Below are 26,895 nucleotides of genomic sequence, written 5' to 3'. Positions count from 1 at the left end.
TCATTGTGAACAACTATTATCTCAATTTGTACTCTATTTTTTTAGGAGTTGTTTAATATCTCCTCAATATTTTTGAAAATTCGGTGTTGAGTGACATGTAAAACGACATTTAGTCATGTTTGTAAGCATGAACGCAAGTGAAAGAACATGCGGTGCCCCCATGTTTGGTTTTGGTAATTGATGACAATCTCTATGGACTAATGGTTGCCTTGAGTTATATTTGAAGGTTTTTGTCCATAGGCTTTTCTTGGAGTACATGTGTTGGTTTCAAGGAGAGTTTGTGTCGACCAAGGTGCTATTCAAGGAATTACCTAAAGATTGGTCTTGTGAGAGGTTGATCAAGACTAAGTCAAAGAGTGAATCAAGTTGACCAACCCACAAAGCGTAGAAGATGTACCGAGAGGGATCAAGTGATCCCATGGTATGGTATCCCATGGTATGGTAAGCATTGTCAATTACACTTCGTGTACTAACCCATGGTCTTCGTGAGGGTTCTTTGTGGGGTTAGGTTGCGGTGTGCAAGTTCAAGTGGAGCATCCCCGAAGAGATCAAATGCTTGAAGCTTGCCGTCCTTTGTGGTGACAATGGACTTGTGAAGATGTGCGGAAGAGTGGCTCACCCATAGTGGAGTATGGGGGAGCAATCAACTAGTCTTCATCAAGTCAACCCAATCAAGAAAGGTGGTCCAACTTGAGGGAGTCAAGATCGTCTTCATCTAGCTCAAGTGGACCATGTGCAAGGCAAAGGTTTGCCCTTGATAGGTTTTCTATTTTACCGGTCTCATGATGGTAGTTGGGAGACTGGGTTATAGGATCGATTGCCGTACTATCAAGGGGGCTCTCGATGAGTAGCTTGATCGTATCGTTCGCTGAGAGCTCAAACCATTGCATCCTTGCATCATATTTCTTGGTTCTTGTTTGGTTCTCTTTGAGAGTCTTAGAGCTTTTGGTCATCTTGATGACAAGCTTGAGTTCATCGAAAACGGAGTTCGCTTGCATACTCTATGATGTTTTCATTGTTGGAGGTTTTGCCGGTTCTTCTCGGTTGGAGGTTTCACTCCTCTATTTGTTGGCATACCTCCACTGCCTCTTCTTACTATAACCAGTCGTTGTTTTGATGCTACTCGTCGTCTTGTTTCCAACAAGCTTGAGTTTGCTCAATTCGGAGCTCATATGCAGAAGTTATGGCAGTTCTTGTTCTCTTGAGTGTGGTTTTGTCAGGGTCCGCGTTGGAAAGGTTTGGGTGGATTCATCACGTTCACGTCTCCTTATTTTCCCCTCCTTCTTCCTTGGAGCTTCCTCCGTTTTCTTGCCTCCCTTGTGTGGCTGCCGTTGTTGGTTGCGGTAGTACTGCTCCCAAGAAAGCGGTAGTACCGTAGGCATCAGCGGTAGTACCGTGCAGTGGCATGGTAGTACCGCAGGTGCCCACGGTAGTACCGCTCCCCTGGAGCCGCACTATCGCTGCCCACCAGGCTAGTGCCGCCCCTTTGCGGTAGTAGGAGCGGATGTAACTTTTTACATCCACACCTACCGCGGTAGTACCGCTTTCGCCGTGCGGTAGTGCCGCGCTATGCGGTCAGTCAGTAGTACCGCCCCTCGGCAGTACTACTGTGTCGGGTTTTTGCTACTTCCGTTTCTTTGCGGAAGTAGGAACGGAAGTTTTCCTTTTCCCCTGGCTGGGACTTTTGCCTCGCGGTAGTACCGCATGGGGGGCGCGGTAGTACCGCGCGTGCGGAAGTTCCGCCCCCAGCTCCTGTGCGTCTGTTTATCGGTTCTGTGCTGGGGTTGCGGCAGTACCGTGGGTCAGTACGATAGTACCGCACAGCCGTGCGGTAGTACCGCTTGGATGCAAGCAGTAGTACCGCGCGGCCTTGCGGTAGTACCGCTGGCCAGGCGCGGTAGTACCGCTGGCCGCGGGCTGGTTGGTGGGTAACGGTTGGATTTTTCCCCACCTATAAAAGGGGGTCTTCTTCCCCAATGAACCTTATCCTTTGAACTCGTGTTCTTCCCCCATTGTTGACCTTCTTCGAGCTTTCTAACTCTCAATCCCTCCATGGATTCTTGCTAGTTTTTGAGGGAAAAGAGAGAGGAGATCTAGATCCACATTTCCACCAATCACTTTCTCCTCTATGTGAGAGGAACCCCTTGGATCTAGATCTTGGAGTTCTTGGTGTTCTCCTTCTTGTTCTTCCTCTCATTTTCCTCCCTAGTATTAGTTGCTCCGGTGGGATTTGAGAGAGAAGGACTTGGGCACTCCGTGTGCCCTTGCCATTGCATTTGGTGCATCGGTTTGAGTTCTCCACAGTGATACGTGGAAGTGAAGTTTGAGAAACTTATTACTCTTGGGTGTTTGGGCACCCTAGAGCTTGTTCCTCTTGGGTGCCTTGGCGCCCTAGACGGTTGGTGTTGTTCGGAGCTCAATCATTGTGGTGTAAAGCTCCGGGCAAGCGTCGGGGTCTCCAATTAGGTTGTGGAGATCGCCCCGAGCAATTTGACGGGTACCGGCGACCGCCCCCAAGGGTTGCCAAAGTGTACGGGTTCGGTGACCGCCCCCAAGGGTTGCCATTTGTATGGGTTCGGTGACCGCCCTCAAGGGTCCCTTAGTGGAATCACGACATCTTGCATTGTGCGAGGGCGTGAGGAGATTACGGTGGCCCTAGTGGCTTCTTGAGGAGCATTGTGCCTCCACACCGCTCCAAACGGAGATTAGCATCCGCAAGGGTGTGAACTTCGGGATACATCGTCGTCTTCGCGTGCCTCGGTTATCTCTTACCCGAGCCCTTTACTTATGCACTTTACTTTGTGATAGCCATATTGTTTCTTGTCATATATCTTGCTATCACCTAAGTAGTTTATCTTGCTTAGCATAAGTTGCTGGTGCACATAGGTGAGCCTAGTCGTTTTAGGTTTTGTGCTTGACAAATTAACTGTTAGGTTTATTCCGCATTTGTTCAAACCTAAACCGTAATTATTTTAAAACGCCTATTCACCCCCCCCCCCTCTAGGCGACATCCACGATCTTTCAGCAAGTGGGTAATACTCCACTTAAATACTATCAAATTCAAGGGGGGCAACTTTTTGATGGCCAGCCTCTACGTACCTCACTGTCATGACACACACTTGTCTGTCTCGCTTCCATCTCCATCGGAGCTAAATTTGGCGGATCTCGGGTAGCAGGTCCCGATCTGGTAGTCTTGCCTAGGATGGTAAAAAGGACACAAGGGACACGAGGTTTATCTAGGTTCAGGCCCTCTCGAAGAGGTAAAACCTTACATCCTGCTTTGTTGTACTCCCTGCGTCCCGAAATACTTGTCGGAGAAATGGATGTATCTAGATGCATTTTAGTTCTAGATACATCCATTTTTATGCATTTCTTCGACGAGTATTTCCGGACAGAGGGAGTATTGATTATGGATGATGTACAGAGTATAGGTGATCTACTACGAGATCAAATGTGAATGAATCTGCCCTCTACGGCCTTGGCACCCCGGCTTATATAGATATCGGGGGTCCCTAAAGTTTACACATGGTCGGCCGTATCTAAGGGGCAACCGTTCTGAGGACTATCTCTATGCCTTGGAGTATGCGCCAAGTCTTCGTGTCCTTCCTTCTTGAAGCTTCTGGACCAGACGAACGAGGCCCACCATGGACAGGCTTAGGGAGGGTCCTCGGCCAAACCCAAAGGGTGGGAAACCGACATATGCTGAGCACCCCCTAATCAAGGACTCCATCAACCTCCCTAAAGACTAGCTTTCATAGGCTTTAATAGAATATTCAACACATGAGCTTGGCATTATATCATACCAAAACTCACAATTTTCTTATCACATTTGCAGAAAAGACACCCCCTTGTAGGATGTGTCTATATCTCTATCGTTATGTGACGTGGATACATATTGCACGCATCTAACGTCTGATCTGATGTACACGCCATGACCGGCTCGCATAATCCCCGCCCTCGCACTCCCATCGTCACGCGCCGCCTGCCATTCTCGCTGCAGCGGTCGTGGACGCCGACAACCGCACATGTCGACATCGCAGTTCGGACGCTGCCGCCACCCCCGTCAAGCCATGATTTAGCACCACCTTGGTCACGCTGCCGTCCTCACCCCATCATCGTGCGCCCCGCCTGTCCGCTTGCGTATATAAGTAGTTGTTTTTGTGAATGGTGTTTAGTTGAGATCTAACATTTCAAATGGCCTTTACCTTCCATGTAAAGGCCATTCCGAGGGCATATAAGTAATTGTTTTTGTGAAAGATGTTTACTCAGTCACGCGGACCACTGAGTGCTTACAATTGGTTGGGATGACAGTCCAACAATAGGATAGATGTCTAGTCATCTTACCCTATTTTCGCCGGTTATGACAACTTTTTTCTGAATTTTGCAGCACTGTTTGAGACCTTGTTCTGAACCTGGATTTTTAATTATATGGTTGTGTGCATCAAGAAATGCAGAGGCTGGGGGTATTCCTCCTTTTCGGAAAAAAAATGCCGCAAAGCCCTGGAAGAATATCACATACTCCAACGATCTTGGAATGTATGGAATGTATATGGTGTGCTATTTGCTACAATTATATTGACTGGGCACAATATCCAACCAACTGAACCAGTCCTTCTCTTCTTTTCTGGAACTAGCGAAAACCACTGTTCTTTGATTGCGATTGTTATAAAATTTATCTGGTTTGAAAAAAAGTTCTCTGAAATTTGTTTCTAGCTGAACACCACTTGGAGGTACCTGGAAATATATAACTTGCTGAAGTATAGAAGTCCATATGTACTTGTAGACAGACCACGCTGGCACGCTCTTCATATCCTTGATTCCAAATTGTAAGGGTGTGATTTCTAGGACGGATTACTCATCTCCTATGCATTATTGGCTTTGTACGTCTCTTGGTGCCTTTTATTGCTTAAGATATGAATAAACCAGAGTAGCTAAATAGTTAATCATTTGTGTATTTAATCCATAATATTAATAAAGAGTTCAATTGTATTGAAGCAGGGAAGTGGACACGGACTGTGGTTTCCCTGAGCATGAGAATATTACGAGTAATAAAATCCTTGCACCATGTGCCCGCCCACGCTCTCCCCACCCGCGCCCTCGTCCGCGCCTGCGCCTGCGCCGGCGGGGGCGGCCGCAGCTCCCTGCTCCGGCTTCGCCTCCTGGTTTATGCCCCTGCCGCCGCCGCCTGCTGGCGGCCCTGTTGGCGTCCAGCTCGCGCTGCTTAGGAGAACTTCGTCCTTCCGGTGCTCATCTGCTGCAGCCTCGCCAGATCCAGATTCGCTGCCGGCAGGTCAGGGCGGATCTACCTCTTCAGGCGGCTTCGTCCCCGACTCGCAGCCGCCAAGTGCATCTCCGAGCCAGGCTTTGGTTGGGCCGGGGCTCGCCGCCCCTGCTGTGGCTTCCTCGCGCATTCAAGTCCCAGGCGAAGCCAGCCTTAATTGCGCTGTTGGGAGGCAGCTGGCCTTCTTCCACCATGCTGCTGGTGCGTCTTCAATGCCGGGGTTGCAGCCCTGCGCGGGGCGCGAGGATGAAGTGACCGGCGACTGGCGCCTCGTCGCATCGCGTAAAGGCCCGCGCCGCCCGGCTTTGGCCGCCCCGGCATTCAAGCCGGCGCCCATTCCCCGATGGCTCCTAGGCCGGTGTTGTCGGTGCCTCTTCCGCGGTCATCGTGCTGAGGGGTGCCGCGACCCAATTCGCTGCTCCCGCTGCCTACAAAATGGGCACAAATCGCGCGGCCGTCAAAACCTCTGGAAGCCTCTGAGCTCTCTTGACAGCCTAGCCGTGCCTCCACCACCTCTCCCCCGCCCTACTGCTGCTGTCTTCGGGGCATCTCGCCTGGGTCGTGGCTGGGAAGCCCCTCGCCCGCTGCTGCTGCCTGCTACCCCTCGGACCAACATGGCGCGGCCTGGTGGCGCCTCGCTACGGCCTGGTGACGCTTCGCTACGGCCGGCGGAAGACTTCGTTGTTGTCCCAGCGACGCCTGAGATGCAGCTGGAAGCGGCCGTCCTCTCCTCCAACGGTGCGGTCGCTTGGCTCGAGGGTGGCCGGCAGGACGTCTCCTGCCGGCAGGTGGCCTCTGAGCTTGCAACGGCCCTGGGCGCGCGTCAGGCGGACGGCGAGGTGGTCCAGCACTATCCCAAGCAATTCTTTGTTCGGTTTATGCATCAGCACCACTGCGCCGAGGCTCTGTCCCGCGGTGATCTTCCCGACGCTGGCTACCGCATCTATGTGCGTGAGTGGAGGCTTGAAGCGCACGCCGACAACGAGGACCAGCTCCACCACGTCCGGCTCTGCTTGGAAGGCGTCCCGCTGCACGGCTGGAACAACTACATCGCCACCTTCCTCATCGACCGTGGCTGCTCTCTCGACTACATCGAGCCACGTTCCCTTCGCAAGGAGGACACGAAGGACATGGCGCTGTGGGCATGGACGGCCGATCCCAGTGCCATCCCCAAGGTCAAATGGCTAACGCTGCCGGCCCGTGGTCACCGCCGTCGGGGACGGCGCGGCCTTCGTCATTGCGTCATCATCCATCTGGACCTCCACGAGGACCACTCCAAGGCCGGCGACGACGATGACAACCCGCCGCCACCGGAAGTTCATGAATTCACCTGGTATAGGAAGTTTGTCGATGGCACGTACACCCCAAGGGATCGCCGACCTGCGCAGGGGTGTACTGAGCGGCGCCCAGATAGGCGCCAAGATGACGGCGACCGCGACGGCCGGCGCGGGCGCGATGGTGGCCGTGCTCGGGAGGGCTGGGGCGCCAAGGTGCGGCGCTCGCTCTCTCGCAACACTCGTGAGCGCCACCGCGATGATGGCCAGGACCGCACCAGGGACCGCTCGGGGGGGCACCGACGGGAGGGCAACGCTGCTGTGCTTGCCCCCCTTGCATGCCCCGGCTCTGCTGCAGTTCTGCGAGGCTCGGGATCGGGTAGTGGTGAGCCAACTCGTGTCCTCGAGCTGCTGCCCGTCCAGCTGCCGGCGGAGCAGCTTGCGCGTGGGCGTAGCCCCATCCGTCACGCCTCGCCTCGCTCCTCCAGGCTGCGATCCCAAGATGAGTGCACTCCACCGGTGTCCCCGCCGCTCTCCCCAACCACGGTCCTGCCGCCAAGCCCTGCTTCTAAACGTGACGAGACCAGGAGCTCCCTCCTGTTGGGTGCGACTCATAGCCAGCCTCTGCTAGAGCTGTGCTCGCCTGAGGCCATGGTGAGGCCCCTTCCATCGCCGTCCAGGCCACCTGGCTTCCAGTCGTCGCCAACGCCGCCGCTGGTCTGCGTCGGCACCATGAGGCGTACCCCCTCCCCAGTGCACCGTCGCGCCGCACAAGACGGAGTGGAGACCCTGGCGCCCATCTTCGAGGAGCGGCAGCTGGGCATCCTCGCCCCTCCTGCGTCGCCTCGTCCCAGCCCTCCAGTGGCTCGTCGGAAGACCCTGGCAGGAGTTAAAATCTCCAACAAGGGCGGCCTCTCACTGCAAAGGATCAAACGAGCGGGTGCAGGTGTTGTTGCAGCTCCAGCAGCCAAGGTGGCGGAGAAGCTCATCTGTCGCACAATGGGAATCACAAGAGATGGAGAAGATGTTACTGAGGCTACCTTGAACGACTTCACAGCCAAGTTTAAGGAGCAGCTGGCTCCAGAGGTGATCATGGCCATGAGGGAGTTCTTCCACCTTGTTGATGCTGCTGTCAACGGTGTCGAGGATGCATTGCTGGACCATGGTGGTGAGGGTGCGCTGGAGCTTGCTCAAGAGGGCCATCTAGCACAGGAAGTCGTGGGATCGCAGCCGGCTACGGCTTGATCTCCCAGTCTGCATGCTTGGGCTGTTTTAGTTGATTATGTTAGTCCAACTAAGTAATGTGTCATGGGGTGGCCCTGTTGCTTTCGTTTTTAGGTGTGTGTGTTGTATCAGGGGTGCATGGCGTTGCCTTGTGTTGGGCTACATGCGGTGTTGTACTGCTCTAGTTGGACAGCTGTATCAATGGCTACGTTCTGTGTCCTTTCTAGCTACATGGTCAGGACCGTCAGGTCTATGTGCATGATGGTGTGTCCCATGCTGATACAGCCGATCAACACGCTCAGTTGGAACGTCCGTGGCTTAAACTGCTCAGCTAGGCGGGCAACAGTCAGTGCAACGATCGCTGCCTCCTCGTGTCAACTCGTCTGCTTACAAGAGACGAAGCTTGCCAGTGTTGACAAGTTTGTTGCTGCCTTCCTTGGTGGTAACAGACTCAAAAATCTCGCGCAACGCCCAGCCATTGGGACTAGGGGAGGGATCCTTTTATTGTGGGACGACAATGTTCTTGACGTCTCCGATTTCTCAGCTTCGACCTATTGCATCTCTGGCATGGTCCGCATCCGTGCGACCGACATGTGTTACAAACTCACTTCCGTCTATGGTCCCACAGACTATGCTTGCAAGGACGACTTCTTCGCCGAACTTACCGCCCACAAGCCTTTGGCTGGTGTTGGTTGGCTTGCTCTAGGAGACTTCAATCAGATCTATCGTGCATGTGACAAAAACAAGAGAAATGTTAATCGAAGTAGGATTAACCGGTTCTGCGCTACTTTGCAATCCTGCGAGCTCAAGGAAATCCATCTTCAGAATAGACGCTTCACGTGGAGTAATGAGCGGGACAACCCAACGCTTTGCAAGCTTGACTCCTTCTTCTGCAATGCGGAATGGGATACAACATTCAACACCCATGTCTTGCATGCTTTGTCGTCCTCCCTTTCCGATCATTGTCCGCTCCTTCTCGCGGATGACAGGGGCCCCAGAAGGCCACGGTCCTTCAAATTCGAGAATTTCTGGGTATCTTTGCCTGGATTCAACGAGGTGGTTCAGAAGGCGTGGGACGAGCACGTGGGTCACACGGAGCCTTATCAAGTCTTGCACCATAGGCTCAAGAAAACTGTGATTCGGCTCTCCGAGTGGAGCAAGAAGCTCTTTTCCAAGGCTAAGATTCAACTACATGCAGCCCTGCTTGTGATTCTTCGCCTCGACATTGCACAAGAAGAGCGGATTCTTTCTCCCGAGGAACGTGACTTACTTTCTAGGCTCAAGCGGAGGGTTATTAGTTTGGCGGTGCTTGAGAGGGCTAGGAAAAGCCAATGTGCCAGGATTTCAAATCTGAGGGATGGTGATGCAAACACCAGATTCTTTCATCACCGCATTAATGCCCGAAGATGGAAAAACTACATTCATCGTATCAAACATGCACAAGGGTGGGTGACTGAACATGAGGTAAAAGAAAAGATCATCCATGACCACTTCTCTGAGGTCATGGGGAGGAGAGGCACGTGCAACAAAGATTTTAATTGGGAGGAGCTCAGCACCGAGCCCCATGACTTGCATGACCTTGGCAACACCATCACGGAGGATGAGGTGTGGGGGGGCATTAAGGAGATGCCTGGCAATAAGGCGCCTGGACCGGATGGCTTCACGGGAACCTTCTTCAAAAAGTGTTGGGGAATCATCAAGCATTCCGTCATGAGGGTTATTCAACGCTTCGATTCCCTACACACCTCCAACTTGCAATGGCTCAATTCTGCCAATGTCGTTCTCTTGCCCAAGAAGGAGGGTGCGGAAGGCATCTCTGATTACAGACCTATTAGCCTTGTCCACGCCATTGCCAAAATCATTGCCAAAGTTCTCTCACTTCGGCTGGCCCCCCACATGAACGACCTTGTCTCAAACGCTCAGAGCGCCTTCATCAAGAGAAGAAGCATACATGATAACTTCATGTGTGTGCGAAATTTTGCTAGACGCCTGCACAAGTGCAAGACCCCAGCTCTTCTGTTCAAACTTGACATCAAGAAGGCTTTTGACTCAATCAAGTGGGAATACATCCTTGATGTGCTTCAACGGTTGGGGTTCCCCGACAAATTCCGGGCTTGGATTGCCGCGCTTCTATCCACATCTTCATTTCGGATCCTTTTAAATGGGTTGCCCGGCCCTCCAGTGAAGCATAGGTGCGGACTTAGGCAGGGGGACCCCATTTCCCCCCTGCTTTTTGTCATTGCGATCGACCCCCTCCACAAGATTTTGGCCCTTGCAACTCGAAAAGGTCTCCTGCATAAGATCCGTGGGCGTGGGGCCATGGTGCGAACCTCCCTCTATGCTGACGACGCGGCGGTTTTTGTGGCTCCTATCAAGAAGGACATTGACAACCTTGCCTCTATCTTGAGAGGCTTTGGCGAGGTGACGGGCCTATGCACCAACTTCCAAAAAAGCTCCGTCGTGCCAATCCACTGCAATCACCTTGACCTTGACCATATTCTTCAGAGCATGCCAGCCGCATGGGCATCTTTCCTGGTTAAATACTTGGGGTTGCCTCTCTCTGTTTGGCAACTTAAGCATGTTGACTTCCAATACCTCGAAGACAAGGCGGCTGGCAAATTGGTCACTTGGGAGGGCCAAGACATCACTACCATCGGACGCACGACCCTCGTCAAGTCGGTCATCTCCTCCCAAGCGGTGTACTCTATTACGCCTCTTATCGTGCCAGCAAGATCACTTCATAACCTAAACAAAATTGAGAGGGCTTTCCTTTGGTCCGGCGCGGATAAAACAACGGGAGCCAAGTGCAAGGTCAACTGGTAAGTGGTGTGCCGACCAAAGGAGTACGGTGGATTAGGAGTCCTCAATACCGACAAGTTCGCACGTGCTCTGCGCCTTCGCTGGCTTTGGTATGAATAGACGGAACCCCACAAGCTGTGGGTGGGTTTTGGCAATCCTTGCACCGAGGATGACCGCCAGTTTTTCTACGCCTCTACCACCATCACTGTGGGTGACGGCTCTAGAACACCGTTTTGGGATGCCCCCTGGCTTCTTGGTCGCAAGCCCAAGGATATTGCGCCGCTAATCTACGAGGCATCAAGACGGAAGAATTGGTCGGTGTGTGAGGCTCTTCGAGGGAATGCGTGGATCTTCAAAATCCGCCACAACACCACTATCTCCAGCAACCACATTCGGGAATTTTTCACTCTTTGGATGCTTGTGCACAACTTCCACCTTGATGAACAAGCCGAAGATGAAATTGTTTGGAAACACGCGAATGACGGAATCTACACGGCGGCTACCGCATACAAGGCTCAGTTCCTTGGCTTGACCCTCTCTCCCATGGACCGCATGGTCTGGAAGGTTTGGGCTCCTCCCAAGGTTAAATTCTTTTCCTGGTTGGCATTGCAAGATAGGATTTGGACCGCCGATCGCTTGGAGAGGCGTGGGTGGCCAAATTGTGGCCTCTGCCCTCTTTGCAAGAGGGAGCAGGAAAACGGTGCTCACCTTTTCTTCAAGTGCCGCTACACGATTAGGCTTTGGAGAGCCATCATCGAGAAGATTGGCTTACATCACATGGATACATCAACGTGGCACCTCCACGAAACCGTCAAAGAGTGGTGGGACAAGAGAACCGACTGTACCAATCCTAATTGGCATGCTATGGCCTCCCTCACCATGCTTGTCTCTTGGACAATTTGGAACGAAAGAAATGCTAGGGTGTTCCGTCACAAGTGCATGCCACCGCCTGTTATCCTTACCACCATTCTGGACGAGGCCAAGCTTTGGGTAACCGCTGGCGCTAAAAGACTAGGGAACTTGTTGTTGCGCGAGTAATTGTCATGCCGCTACTGTGGGTGTGTTATATAACTCTAAACTCTATTCTCTACTTATTTAATTGATGAGGCAAATCTTTTGCCTCCGTTTCAAAAAAAAAAGAATATTACGAGTTACAATCTTCTAGTGGGTATATTTTTGGCATAACGGAGAGCAGCTTTTGACTGAAGTTTGGTTTGAAAACTAAGCACTTCTGCAAACCTATCAAACATTAATCAGTTGTTTATTTATACCTTACAATGTGCACTGTTTGATCGAAGTTTGTTTTGACCATAACATCAGCACAGTACTTTCAAGGGGATAGACTGATAAAAGATGGAAGTTGTTTGTTAATATTTATCCCCCCGCCACCCTACATCTGAGCCTCAGTATGTTGTTCCCATTAATCAGTTAAATACCATTTCTTTTCCAGGCGTTGAGGTGACCCATTTGCTTCCAGCCCGTACTTCTCTAAATGATTACTTGGGTGTGGATGTATTTGAAATTGGGCGCTGACATTTTCATAACCATAGTTTGCTTTTCTGATGGTTGATGTTTATGCTCACTGTGGGCAGATGTGACTGGGAAAGACCCTACAAAAAGTTTCTCTGTTAAGCTATTTGAAGATCAAACACATTGCTCTTGGACCATTTCATGTGTACATTACCTTATTTAATTTCATTCATTTGACAACTTAAGAGCTTATTGCTCTATCATTTCGATTTCATCTCATGAGGGTATTCTTCTTTCAGTTGTTTTCTGCCCTCTAAATGCGACACATGTCGTTGTTAGATTTTCGTAAAATTTTCCCTGCCATGAAGGACATCCAGTATGTCGGCGTATCATCATCATCCATGAAAAATGATACACGCAGATGTCCAAAAATCCCCAGCATCATCTGATTCAAATGTATGCTATTTTCGTACGGATCTTTGATGTATGATGCGGTTTTTCAATCACCGAGAATAGCTTTGTTTAGCTCTCTTCCAAGTTTAGACACTATTTGTTAGTGTACTTCTGTAAAAAAAAAGAGTGCATGGTCTATATCTTCTTTATTTGTCCTTCATATCAAATAAGAATTGCCATTTGATGTGATGCTTAGAAGCTATGACATAGGCTCAAAGGATCAAGAATTTCTTTCACAAATTCCCTGGCTCTGTGTGGTGATTGATGAGGTCGGGCGTCTTAAAAATCCATCCAGTGTATGCAAAACTGCATTTCAGTTAGTACAAAAGACTTGCTTCTTCCCTACAATGTGAGACCTCTTATCTAGCGAACGTTCGCTAGTAGGGGGTGACTTTTGCGAACGTTTTGATGACAGTTTTTGAGAGGAACGAAAATATGAGTAAAAACAAGAAGAAACTGTAATTGTTTAATCTCGTGTGGCAACTAAAACTGCCAGAAAATAACATTCTATTGCCACCCCCCTTCCCAACGAACGCCCACCAAATAGCATTACTGTAAAACTATTAACATTGCGGTGGGAATATGTTGCAATTTTAAATAAAATTTGGTCATATGAAATATCTGGATTAATAACATATAGAAAACTAAAAATACATATTATATATTGTATTGGATTATTATATAGTTGCAAAATATTTATTTAATATAGGCAGTATTCTATAATGAATTTTGATGAGGTGATATGTGTGCATGTAGAAATAAATAAAATTAGTGAGAAAAAGCTAATGACGAAAAGTAATTCTTATGCATATTATGGTGGACCTTTAATGATGTGGCATGTGTGCATGTGTTAAGATAATAGAGTAAGGGCATCTCGAACGCCGATCCTCAAACCTCTCGCAACAGTCCGGGCCACGCTGTTCGGACCACGAAAGACATCCTACGCGGGCCTGTATCAGTCTGCGGGACGGTCTGGACGCGATATCTCCCGCAAACCGGAGACAAACGGGGGGGGGGGGGGGAGCTTTGAGGGAGTCTGAAACGCTCCCAAGCCCTCGTCTAACCGCCCTGGCCCACCACCCCCCTCCTCGCCCGCGCGCGCTTCCCGCCCGTCGTCCAGCTGCCCACATTCATGTCGTTCTAGAGCGCGCTGCTCCACATTGAAGGCGCCTCAGGGCGGATGCAACCTCTCACTGCCATTGAAGCGATGCGCCGACCAAGGGCGCCACCTGCTGCATGCCCGTTTAAACACGCCTCCTTGCCGCATTCAAACGTCTCCATTAAACCCATGTGGAAGCCAAGAAACCTAGTCCGGCCACTCGTCCATTCAGCAATGGGATGGCATTAAACGCTACGCCGGGCAGGCTCCTCCCATCCGCCCTCCATTCAAACTAGGATAGACACCGAGCAAGAATCGCACCACTCCGCCGCTCCCCTATCTCCTTCTTCCACCATTTTCTCCAATCTTTCGATGGCATCCGACGAGTCGAAAGAGCAGTTGTACGACATAAAAGTTGGCTGGGTGGCCCACCGAGCCCGGCGGATACGAGCGAGGCAGCTTGCTGCTCCACCTCCCTTGCCTAGCCCGATAGAGCAAGTTGTCGCCCCAAGCCGGTGCGTGGTTCAGCAACACGCTGCTCCAAGCCAGGTCGTAGAGGAGTGGTGAGTTGCTCCTGACCGGCATGGCGGGGAGCATGGCGGCACGAGCATCGCCGCCTCCAGTGCCTGCGACCGTGCATCTGTCGTCGACGCGCGCGCATCCATGTCATGCAGGCATAGAAAGAAGCCGGTTGTGCGGAAGTCGACGAGGTGGCGACCAGCACGTCCGCGCCCACCGCCATTGATACGTCTCCAACGTATCTATAATTTTTATTGTTGCATGCTATTATATTATCTGTTTTGGATGTTAATGGGCTTATTTATACACTTTTATATTATTTTTGGGACTACCCTACTAACCCAAGGCCCAGTGCAAATTGTTGTTTTTTTTGCCTATTTCAGTATTTCGCAGAAAAGGAATATCAAACGGAATCCAAATGGAATGAAACCTTTGGGAGAGTTATTTTTGGAACAAACGTGATCCAGGGGACTTGGAGTGGACGTCAAGAAATCAACGAGGAGGCCACGAGGCAGGGAGGTGCGCCTGCCCTCCCTGGGCGCGCCCCCACCCTCGTGGGCCCCTCGTAGCTCCACCGACCTACTTCTTCCTCCTATATATATCCATGTACCCCGAAAACATCCAGGAGCACCACGAAACCCTATTTCCACCGTCGCAACCTTCTGGACCCAAGAGACCCCATCTTGGGGCCTTTTTCGGAGCTCCGCCGGAGGGGAAATCAATCACGGAGGGCTTCTGCATCAACACCATAGCCTCTCCGATGATGTGTGAGTAGTTTACCTCAAACCTTCGGGTCCATAGTTATTAGCTACATGGCTTCTTCTCTCTCTTTGGATCTCAATACAAAGTTCTCCTCGATCTTCTTGGAGATCTATTCGATGTAACTCATTTTGCGGTGTGTTTGTCGAGATCCGATGAATTGTGGTTTATGATCAAGATTATCTATGAACAATATTTGGTTCTTCTCTGAATTCTTATATGTATGATTTAATTATCTTCGCAAGTCTCTTTAAATTATCAGTTTGGTTTGGCTACTAGATTGATCTTTCTTGCAATGGGAGAAGTGCTTAGCTTTGGGTTCAATCTTGCGGTGTCCTTTCCCGGTGACAGCAGGGGCAGCAAGGCACGTATTGTATTATTTCCATCGAGGATAAAAAGATGAGGTTTATATCATATTGCTTGAGTTTATCCCTCTACATCATGTCATCTTGCTTAACGCGTTACTCTGTTCTTATGAACTTAATACTCTAGATGCATGCTGGATAGCGGTCGATGTGTGGAGTAATAGTAGTAGATGCAGAATCGTTTCGGTCTACTTGTCGCGGACGTGATGCCTATATACATGATCATGCCTAGATATTCTCATAATTATGCACTTTCCTATCAATTGCTCGATAGTAATTTGTTCACCCACCGTAATACTTATGCTATCTTGACAGAAGCCACTAGTGAAACCTATGGCCCCCGGGTCTATCTTTTATCATATAAGTTTCCAAATCTATTTTATTTCACAATCTTTACTTTCAATCTATATCATAAAAATACCAAAAATATTTATCCTATTATTATTATTATCTCTATCAGATCTCACTCTCGTAAGTGACCGTGAAGGGATTGACAACCCCTTTATCGCGCTGGTTGAGAGGTTCTTATTTGTTTGTGTAGGTACGAGGGATTTGCGTGTAATCTCCTATTGGACTGATACCTTGGTTCTCAAAAACTGAGGAAAATACTTACGCTACTTTACTGCATCACCCTTTCCTCTTCAAGGGAAAACCAACACAGTGCTCAAGAGGTAGGAGCCATCATCGAGGAGAAGTAGAACACTGGAGGCCGCGGTCGCTTGAGTCTCGGAAGGCCACCGTCGGTGACCTGTCTAGTTCTCCTTTAACTTAATCCATTCTGGGCACCCGTCTGAGCTCCACAGAAACACCCTTCCCCTCTGGCTGAAGCACCCTCTTTGCCGTTTCGATGAGCGACGCAACCGAACATAGGGAAGATACGGGGAAACAATATGCCTGTGGGACTCTTGGCGGTCCGGTTAGCGGGCTTCCGGACATGTGGAAGACAAAGGGATCCACCGCGGCCGGCCGTAGACTAGTGTATCCGTGTCATGAGAGTGAAGCTCCGCGTGACCACATGTGCACATAATTTTTCCTTTTTAGTTGAAAATATGTCCAAAATCCAAAATGTAACCGTTTTCGTCCGATTTGTATGAAACCCATCAAGTTATATAAAATCTGGCTGAGTTTGCATGAATTTCATCCGGTTTGCTGAAAAGGAGTTTGAAATATATGCGATTAGCGTTGGATGTCGTCCTCCCGCATCTGTGTCCGTGGATCCTCTATTGAGGACGAATGCGGGAGGAAATTTGTGGGTTGATGTTGGAGACGTGCTAATGGAGATGAACTATATGTAATGCACGGTCAACCAGTAAATGCTCGTGGTCACTTTGCAACTCTCTCTTGCAGGCGGGCCACACCAGGAATGGCGACTCGTGGGTGCACAGCCACCGCCGCCGCCGGCCCGTCCACCACCACCGTAAACATCCAATGCCGACACGGCGGCGGCCGATCCCGCCATTGCTCGTGCTCCTTGCTCCACCATGGCTTCGTTCTCCTCCATCTTGCAGCTATAGAACTTATTGGAGACTTCATATCTCTCAATTCGGGCATTTACTTGGAATATTAAGTTCAACTCCTGGAACATCTCATATAATCGATGATGTTCAAAACGTCTTTGAAGTCTCGATTCTAAGCCGTAAAGCATGGCACACTGAACTATCGAGTAGTCATCAGATTTGCTCTGCCAGACGTTCACAACATCCGGAGTTGCTCCTGCAGCAGGTCTTGCACCTAGCGGTGCTTCCAGGATGTAATTTTTCTATGTAGCAATGAGGATAATCCTCAAGTTACGGACCCAGTCTGTGTAGTTGCTACCATCATCTTTCAACTTAGCTTTCTCTAGGAACACAGTAAAATTCAAGGGAACAATAGCATGGGCCATTGATCTACAACAACATAGACATGCAAATACTATCAGGTACTAAGTTCATGATAAATTAAAGGTCAATTAATCTTATTACTAAAGAACTCTCACTTAGACAGACATCCCTCTAGTCATCTAAATGATCACGTGATCCATATCAACTAAACCATGTCCGATCATCATGTGAGATAGAGTAGTTTTCAATGGTGAACATCACTATGTTGATCATATCTACTAGATGATTTACGTTTGACCTTTTGGTCCCAGTGTTCCAAGGCCATATCTGCATATACTAGGCTCGTCAAGTTTAACACGAGTATTCTGCATGTGCAAAACTGGCTTGCACCCGTTGTATGTGAACGTAGAGCTTATCACACCCGATCATCACGTGGTGTCTCGGCATGACAAACTGTAGCAACGGTGCATACTCACGGAGAACACTTATACCTTGAAATTTAGTGAGAGATCATCTTATAATGCAACCACCTTACTAAGCAAATAAGATGCATAAAGGATAAACATCAGATGCAATCAATATATGTGACATGATATGGCTATCATCATCTTGTGCCTTTGATCTCCATCTCCAAATCACCGTCATGATCTCCATCATCGCCGGCTTGATACCTTGATCTCCATCGTAGCATCGTTGTCGTCTCGCCAACTATTGCTTCCACGACTATCGCTACCGCTTAGTGATAAAGTAAAGCAATAACATGGTGATTGCATTTCATACAATAAAGCGACAACTATAAGGCTCCTGCCAGTTGCCGATAACTTTTACAAAACATGATCATCTCATAGAACAATTTCTATCTCATCACGTCTTGACCATATCACATCACAACATGCCCTGCAAAAACAAGTTAGACGTCCTCTACTTTGTTGTTGCAAGTTTTACGTGGCTGCTACGGGCTTCTAGCAAGAACCGTTCTTACGTACGCATCAAAACCACAACGATTTTTCGTCAAGTGCGCTGTTTTAACCTTCAACAAGGACCGGCCGTAGTCAAACTCGATTCAACTAAAGTTGGAGAAACATACACCCGCTAGCCACCTGTGTGTGAAGCACGTCGGTGGTACCATTCTCATGAACGCGGTCATGTAATGTCGGTTCGGGCCACTTCATCCAACAATACCACCGAATCAAAGTAAGACGTTGGTGGTAAGGAGTATGACTATTATCGCCCACAACTCATTGTGTTCTACTCGTGCATATAACATCTATGCATAGACCTAGCTCGGATGCCACTGTTGGGTAACACAGTATTTGAAAAAAATTCCTACGATCACGCAAGATCTATCTAGGAGATGCATAGCAACAAGAGGGGAGAGTGTGTCTACGTACCCTTGTAGACTGAAAGCGGAAGCGTTTAGTAACGCGATTGATGTAGTCGAACGTCTTCACGATCCAACCGATCCAAGTACCAAACGTACGGTACCTCCGTGTTCTTCACACGTTCAGCATGATGACGTCCCTCGAGATCTTGATCCAGTTGAGGACAAGGGAGAGTTCTGTCAGCACAACGGTGTGGTGACGGTGATGATGAAGTTGCCGGTGCATGGCTTCTCCTAAGCACTACGACAATATGACCGAGGACAATATGACCGAGGTGGTAAACTATGGAGGGGGGCACCGCACACGGCTAAGAGATCGTCTGTTGTTCTTTGGGGTGCCCCCTACCCACGTATATAAAGGAGGGGAGAGGAGGAGGCCGTCCTAAGGGGGGCGCGCGCCATAGGGGAGTACAACTAGGATTCCCAATCCTAGTTGGAGTCCCTTTCCTTTCCAAGAGAGGGAGAGAGGGAAGGTGGAGGAAGGGAGAAGGAAAGAGGGGGGTGTCGCCCCCTCCCTAGTCCAATTCAGACTGGCCATGGGGGGCGGCCTCCCTTGCGGCCCTCCTCTCCTTTCCACTAAGGCCCATGAAGGCCCACTACTGGGGCCCGGTAACCCCCGGTACTCCGAAAAATACCCAGAACACTTCGGAACCATTCCGGTGTCCGAATATAACCTTCCAACAAATCGATCTTTACCTCTTGACCATTTCGAGACTTCTCGTCATATCAGTGATCTCATCCGGGAATACGAACAAGCTTCGGTCATCAAATCACATAACTCATATTACAAATCGTCATCGAACGTTAAGTGTGCGGATCCTACGGGTTCGAGAACTATGCAGACATGACCGAGACACATCACCGCTCAATAACCAATAGCGGAACCTAGATGCTCACATTGGCTCCTACATATTCTACGAAGATCTTTATCGGTCAAACCGCATAACAACATACGTTATTCCCTTTGTCATCGGTATGTTACTTGCCCGAGATTCGATCGTCAGTATCTTCATACCTAGTTCAATCTCGTTACCGGCAAATCTCTTTACGCATTCCGTAATGCATCATCCCGTAACTAACTCATTAGTTACATTGCTTGCAAGGCTCATAGTGATGTGCATTACCGAGAGGGCCCAAAGATACCTCTCCGATACACGGAGTGACAAATCCTAATCTTGATCTATGCCAACTCAACAAACACTATAGGAGACACCTGTAGAGCATCTTTATAATCACCCAATTACATTGTGACGTTTGATAGCACACAAGGTGTTCCTCCTGTATTTGGGAGTTGCATAATCTCATAGTTAGAGGAACATGTATAAGTCATGATGAAGCAATAGCAATAAAACTAAACGATCTTTATGCTAAGCTAACGGATGGGTCTTGTACATCACATCATTCTCTAATGATTAATGATGTGATCCCGTTCATCAAATGACAACACATGTCTATGGCCAGGAATCTTAACCATCTTTGATTAACGAGCTAGTCTAGTAGAGGCATACTAGGGACACTCTGTTTATCTATGTATTCACACATGTACTAAGTTTCCGGTTAATACAATTCTAGCATGAGTAATAAAAATTTATCATGATATAAGGAAATATAAATAACAACTTTATTATTGCCTCTAGGGCATATTTTCTTCATTGCTTGGAAGGCTTCTTATGATGTGTATTACCGAGAGGGCCCAGAGATACCACTACAAGGATCCGGGTCTATTGTAACAAAATTGGTCGTCGCAATACATGTCGATTTGTGGCGATAAGTACCTATTGCCACAAAACAACATTTGTTGGCAGCCGTTGCGACTGGACGCATGGTAATAGGTTATTGCCACAAAAAAACAACCGTGGCAATAAAGTCTGCTATTGCAACAACCATGCAGGAAGTTGGCACATATTTTCCCGTGGTAACACTCACCTGATGCCACAATTTGCTTTGTGGGGATACCTTTAATGCAACGTGTAACAAATCATGGCGACTGATAGCTCGTGGCGATAGACATTTGTGGCAACAACCTATGCCAACGATGCTCGTTTTGTGGTGCATGCTCTTCCGTGGCAATAGTCAATTGTGGCAATAAACTATGGCAACGATACTTGATTTCGTGGTATTAGACATTTTGCCACGAACCACTACACTTGTGGCATTAACTTATCGCAACAAATATTCCAATCGTCGTAACAGGAAATTGCAACATAGTAGTTTTAGTGGTGATAAATAGGTAACACAACAGGTGAAATGTTTGTTGCGAGAAACTATTGCGACAATTTAAACTTTTCGTGATGCTAACATGTGGCAACCGAAAGTGGATTGTGGTAATAGCCTATTGCAACCATAAAAAAAATACATGCATTCAATTACAATATTCAAAACCATACGTATAATATATAGATTCATAAAATTCATAATTCTCATAGCAAATATCCATCAAATGATACTCAAATGTAATTTGGCCATCCTAATTAAGGCCAAGACTAACTGTCCAGTCGAGCTAGATCTTTGGATCCTGCAATCAAGAAATCAAAAAAATAGTTCTAGTTAATGAGTCCAACATAACATACATCATACAATTATTCCAGCCCTTGTTAAAAATAACTATCACCAAACTATTTGTGTCAACAAGCATGTAACTGAGGGATCAGAACAGTTTTACAAGTGTAAATGTCTAAAGCATAAGCACAAGTACATGTACTAAAAGCATCCACTGTTGATTTAAGTTGTGACTCAATCTGGAGTTTCGGTTAAGTTCATGTCCCTAGCTAGCACATATTCGTTTTTTCAAAGTTGTGACTCGATGCAGCAACAACACATTGTGAAAGAGAAGAAGCAGCTAGCTAATTATGAAGGCCATACATATAAAATGCAGGTGAACATTAAGAGAAAGCAAGGTCGTGACTTACCACTTTAAACATTTGAGAATTCCTTGTTCAGCTTGTATGAGCGCACTTGAAGAAATAACAATTAGAGCGCACTTGAAGAAATAACAGTTAGCCTTGCACCTGGAGTCTTATTAGGACTAGATCTCTGAAAAAGGTATTTTGCAAGTTTGGACTACTATCTTATATGTCAATCCTCTTCGTTGGCACCTGCAAATAGAGTTTGCTCTTCAATCTGGATTTAGTACCTTTAAGAACCAGTTGGACAGTGTCAGAAATACTAATCAAGTTAATCATAAGGCATGTAAGCAGGATCTGATGAATATGGCATGAAACACCAGCAATGTGAAGCTGGAACTAGGAAGAACAAAAAACAGAGTAAAAATGTTTAAGAAAGGGAAAAATGGGCAGTTTTTTCACATCAGGATCAGTATATTTCCTTGGAAATATCATCAGAACCCTGCAAAGAACCCAGGCGATCTCCAGAAAATTGAGGCCCCTGGACTGTGGCTAACAACAAATGAACTACATGCCACATAATCAAATTAAACCAACATCTAAGTAGCCAAAATGACTGAAATTATAAGGGGAAGCAAGCATATTAGGAATAACATATATACCTAAAACTTAAAGTTCTGACATTGACAGAAGTAGCTAGTTTCATTCAAATCTAACTCTGCATATATACTCCAAATCTAACTAGGAGTAGCTGTTTGGGGCAAGTTGTATTGGAAATTAAACTAAAATAATGCATCTGTTCTAATGTAGTGGTCTAGTACAGCATTGACTGTACAAGTTATTTTCCATGCTTGTCTCAATTAGCATGTTAGTGCCTTCTAGTACTGACCAACTCAAGAAAAGAGCCTCTAATTAGGAACGATTCCAGCCATGAGATGGGCAACAAATAAACATGACAGAAGGAATTCCCAATCATACAAAAGAGGAACATGGAAATTAGAAATAGCCATGTGGTGATGTCAATATGAACAAAATATTCACATTGACTATGGGAATGCGTCAGGCAAGGGAAACGTACATGCCTGCTTGTTCTGGCGACGGATGATAGCATAGGCACAACAATGATGCTATAGTGCTCCATGGACGAGATCATGGGCCTCACCGCCCTAGGACACACAGAGGAACCAAGGATGCCGCTCGTATCGGTGCGGCCGTCAGCCATGACCACGTCGTCCATCTAGGGCTTTCCCCTCTCGTATTTCGATCAGGTGTACTGACTGGTTTTTTGTGGCTCCTTGAAGAAGTGGCTGAATCGCACACGTACAGCTGGTTGAACCAGACCTGCAGTAGGCACTTACCCCTTCGCCAAAGGGGCCCACGACCTAGGTCCCTCTTCTTCATGTTCTCTCTTCTCCAACAAAAACAAGCAGTTCGGGCACTCTCAGATCCATGGCGATGAAGAACACATATACAGGATTTGAAGCCCCCTAATTTTTGGGGGCCCTGTGCAGTCACCCACCTCACATCCTCGTCAACGGCCCTGCAAAGAACAGTGTGCATCAGACAAGAACCACCAGAGATAAAGCATCAAGACAAACCGAATACGAGATAAAGCATCAGACAAGAACCCTAATTTTTGGGGGCCCTGTGCAGTCGCCCTGGAATTAAATGTGGAACCTATTTTGCGCATAATGTAACCAGGATGGATACTTGGTAAAAGGTGATGAAGTCTTACATTTACCTAAATAAAAAGGTAACCCTGATGGGTAGTTGTAAAAAGTGATGCTATCACCCATTGGATTATATATCAAACAAGCATATGAGATTGAGATACGAGAAATATAATAATTGAAGTGAAATAAATAGACAAGTTTCTGCTGTATTTTCATAGTGAAGTTGGGATATACTACACTAAAATGATCATACATGTACTAGAACCCTTACCATGAAAAGCACTATGTATTACACCTACATTCCCTATCAGTAAAGTACATGTCCGTGTTGCTCTTCACAATTTCTAATACCCAATTTGACAATCAGTAGACCTATTTAGCTGAATTAAAAAATCGCACAGGTATTCGGGTATGTATGTATACGTGCCAGTTTGAGAGTATTCGAGTATGTATGAATATGTTACGGGTATTCGGGTATATGCATCTCCACCATGGGCAGGAACACGTACGTACTACTATTATTACCAGGAGAATCAATTAGCAGCGGGCATGTACCCTCGATGTCGTCCTTGCATCTTGCTCCCCTTGGCACTAGTACACAAACAAGCAAGCATCCTGTTGGATGGATTATTGTGGAAGGTAGCTTACATATGGATCGATTCCTCGTGGATGCTAGCGGATGACGAGGACCGGTGGCTCCTAGCGCGGGAGGCGCGCATGGTCCATGCGCTAGTTCTGTGCAAGCCGCTTCAATTCTTCATGGCCGCCCGGAGGGAGGGATGGCTGCCGACGACCCCGGCTAGATCTGCCCAGGATTGCGGCGACTGCGCGCTCCTCATGGCCGCCTCCTCGAGCCTGGTTGGGAGGAGGGAACGATCCTGGGGCCCAGGGTTGCGTTGGCGACTTATATACAGAGAAAGGGGCGAGCGGTGGCGGCATGAGGCGACTTGCGGCGTGGTATGCGGTGGCTTCGATGGGTAGGCGTGCGTGTGAAGGATAAGGAGAGAGAGGAGATAAAAGGATAGGGCACCTGCAGGGCCACAGCCGTTCGATCTAAGCAAACATAACAGTTCCGATGTGTGATCCATGAGAGGGCCATCTTGACCAATCAAAACACGGTGTATTTTTTAGTGGTATATTTTTGCACTCGGTAAAATTTTAATATTTTTTTTCTTCCCTTATCTTTTTCTTGCTTTTTTAATAAGGCCTATTAATGGATATAAATAGGATTTTCTTTAACACCAAAATTTTGCCAACATTTTTATGCACTTGTGATTTAAATTTGAATTCTATGCAATAAATGACTATAAATGCATTAAATGTACGAAAGAACCCATGAAACTTGGGAATTGTCACTCAAATATGGTCTACTTTCTGTGCAAATTTAAGTTGTGCCATTTCAAACCTATTTCCGTACTTGCTTCACAAAAAATACCCATTTTTTACACTATAAAACTAGAATTTTTTTAAAACAAAAGTTTAGAAACTCTATTTGTCAACATTGTTTTTTGTTTTGATGTTTGTCAATATTTTTTGTAATGGCAAGATGCACCTATGTGCTCAATTTGGGCACATTATCATAAACTATGCAAGAATATGGCCATCACCTTGGAAAGTCATGAATATTCATACATGATACCTTGTTTTGTGAAGATTCTTTTCTTCAAAATGATCATATTGCAAGTTTAGTATTTTTTTTCTCGCAACTAGTAGACATAAAAGGACTCGATGCGAAAGGATTGCATTTACTGAATTTGTATTCTTTTCTTTAATTTTTTCCACAATGGGGTCATCAAAGCGGGGAGCTGGGGGGGGGGGGGGGGTAAATCTGATCGTATCGCATCCTCTAAAAATAGGAAACTACCAAGTCATGCCTACCTATACAAGAGATCGTGTCGAGGCTTCATCAAAGCGGGGACATTCTAGAGGATCTTGGCATGTACTCTAGCTCAAAGAAGATTGATGCAACACTATTTATAACCCACGTCAAACGACAATGACAAGGGCTACTGGCTACTATCTGTGACATGGGAAGTGGGGTGTCCCAAGCACACTATAATTGAGTACACTAGCAAGCAAGGGATTACTATACATTGAGATTATGATCTACTAGTTAATATTAAAAAAGCATTAAGGTTGCAGACGACTCGCTGGAACCATTTGCGTCCTTGATCTGCTATCCCGACGGCCAAATGCAGTACGCTTCTCTACCTCGCGAGAGCTAGCGTCTTTGGTATGCTATCTCGCCTGGTTCAACTCCGACCTTCCTTCACTCCAGTACAGCACCGACCATAACTCTCTTCGGCTGACAGTCCAGGGGCAGCCAAGAAGGACGACCCGGACGCCTGACAATCATCTTCAGACCTCCCTTCGCTTTGGATCAGGATGCTCGGTCGATGCTGGTAAGATCTCTCTCTCGCTCTTCAGTGCCTCCCCGTTCTTCTACCAAAATGGATTTTTTAGGGTCCTAGAAATGTGCCCCCAAATCCCGTACAAATACCGCTCCAAGGGGGACGACTTTAGGTTTCCAGTAAAAAAATATGCGGGCTGGGCCAAGATACGGGATCTATTAGTCATTGTTTGGCCCATAAACCGCATATCATCCGATTTTTGGGGATCGGGTCAATATGTGGGATCTGTTAGAGTTGCTCTTAGCCCGATATACAAGGAATAACCTATGGGTTGCCCTCATAGCCGTTACTTTCGTGGTTACCTGTTTAAAGGCTCTTTCTTCCCAGTAAGCTCCATACTCTCACATCTCATATCTAACGAAACATCACATACAAGAAAATATTTATATCTCATTGTGAGAAAAACATATATTTTTAGAAAATTTGAATTTGCATGCAAAACTAATAGCGAAATTATTGTTTGAGAGTATTCGAGTATGTATGAATTTGAATTTGTGCATTGTTTGATTTGGATGTGTTTAATTTTTCATGTTATTGCATATTAAAATATAAAGAGCGCCTATACATCACTAGTGGCGCAAGCAACGCTAATTGACACTCACCCGCCGCGCGCCCTGGGCTGACCCAGCTAAGCGAGGTCGCTTTGCCCAGCTCACTCGCTCGGCTGTTTCCATCGGTTCACCATGTTGAGTCTAATGGAGAGTCTGACCGTAAGTCATGGAGCCGGCTGTGGGGAGCCTTGGTTCCTTCAAAAGTCAAAGTCTTTACCTGGAGACTAGCTAATACGTCCATCCCGACGGGTGCGGTGCGTCACCACCGTAGCATGGCTGATTCGGCGGAGTGCTCGATATGTCACGCGGCAAATGATACTTGGCGCCATTCCCTTTTCGACTGCCATATGGCCCGGTGTGTTTGGGCATTTGCTTATGAAGACCTCACGGAGACGATCATATCAAACCGATCGGAGGATGCGAAGCTATGGATGTTATGGCTGGTTGATACTTTACCCTCGGCGGAATTAGCATGGGTGCTTGTGACGATGTGGGCCATCTGGTGGGCAAGGCGTCGCGCCATCCACGACAATCAGTTCCAAAGCCCACTGAGCACCCATGTTTTCATTAGCAAATTCCTGGCTGAGCTGGAGATGATTCCCGAGAAGAAGGCAAAGCCTAAGGGCCGGCAAGCAAATCTCAGGGACCTGCATGTAAAATCTGGGGACCTGCATGCAAATTCAGGGAGTTCGAACAACCAGATGCAACCTAGCTTGTGGATTCCACCCGCCAACCACGAGGTCAAAATGAATGTTGATGGTGGCTTCTCGAAGATCGGCGACCGGGCAGCGTCAGCAGTGATATGCAGAGACAAGCGAGGTATGTTTCTCGGTGCTTCTGCCATCATACACGACGGACTCCTCGATCCCGCAGTTCTTGAAGCACAAGCTTGCAGCGAGGCACTCTCGCTCGCTATGGACCTGCATGCCCAATCCATCTGTGTCGCATCGGACTGCCTCGAAGTGGTGACCAA

General features: G+C 47.7%; 1 protein-coding gene and 1 long non-coding RNA gene across 2 annotated transcripts; one reads left to right on the top strand and one right to left on the bottom strand.

Moving 5' to 3' along the window:
* Positions 1-702: 702 nt before the first annotated feature.
* LOC125546378 lies at positions 703-8,026 on the top strand. Its single transcript, XM_048710633.1, has 2 exons — positions 703-746; positions 4,388-8,026. Exon 2 carries the CDS (start codon positions 5,065-5,067, stop codon positions 7,798-7,800), a length of 2,736 nt encoding a protein of 911 aa, XP_048566590.1. The 5' UTR covers positions 703-746; positions 4,388-5,064; the 3' UTR covers positions 7,801-8,026.
* A 12,720-nt stretch (positions 8,027-20,746) lies between these two features.
* On the bottom strand, positions 20,747-23,936 carry LOC125546377. The gene is made up of 3 exons (XR_007300619.1): positions 23,609-23,936; positions 21,354-22,827; positions 20,747-20,959 (listed from the first exon to the last, which is right to left on the bottom strand). It is a non-coding gene; the product is annotated as an uncharacterized LOC125546377 (long non-coding RNA).
* Between the last annotated feature and the right edge of the window lie 2,959 nt (positions 23,937-26,895).

The sequence above is a fragment of the Triticum urartu genome, chromosome 3 (assembly GCF_003073215.2).
Source record: "Triticum urartu cultivar G1812 chromosome 3, Tu2.1, whole genome shotgun sequence".
Classification (NCBI taxonomy): domain Eukaryota; kingdom Viridiplantae; phylum Streptophyta; class Magnoliopsida; order Poales; family Poaceae; genus Triticum; species Triticum urartu.
The sequence above is the reverse complement of the archived record's forward strand: the minus strand, read 5'-3'. Positions and strand labels throughout refer to the sequence as shown.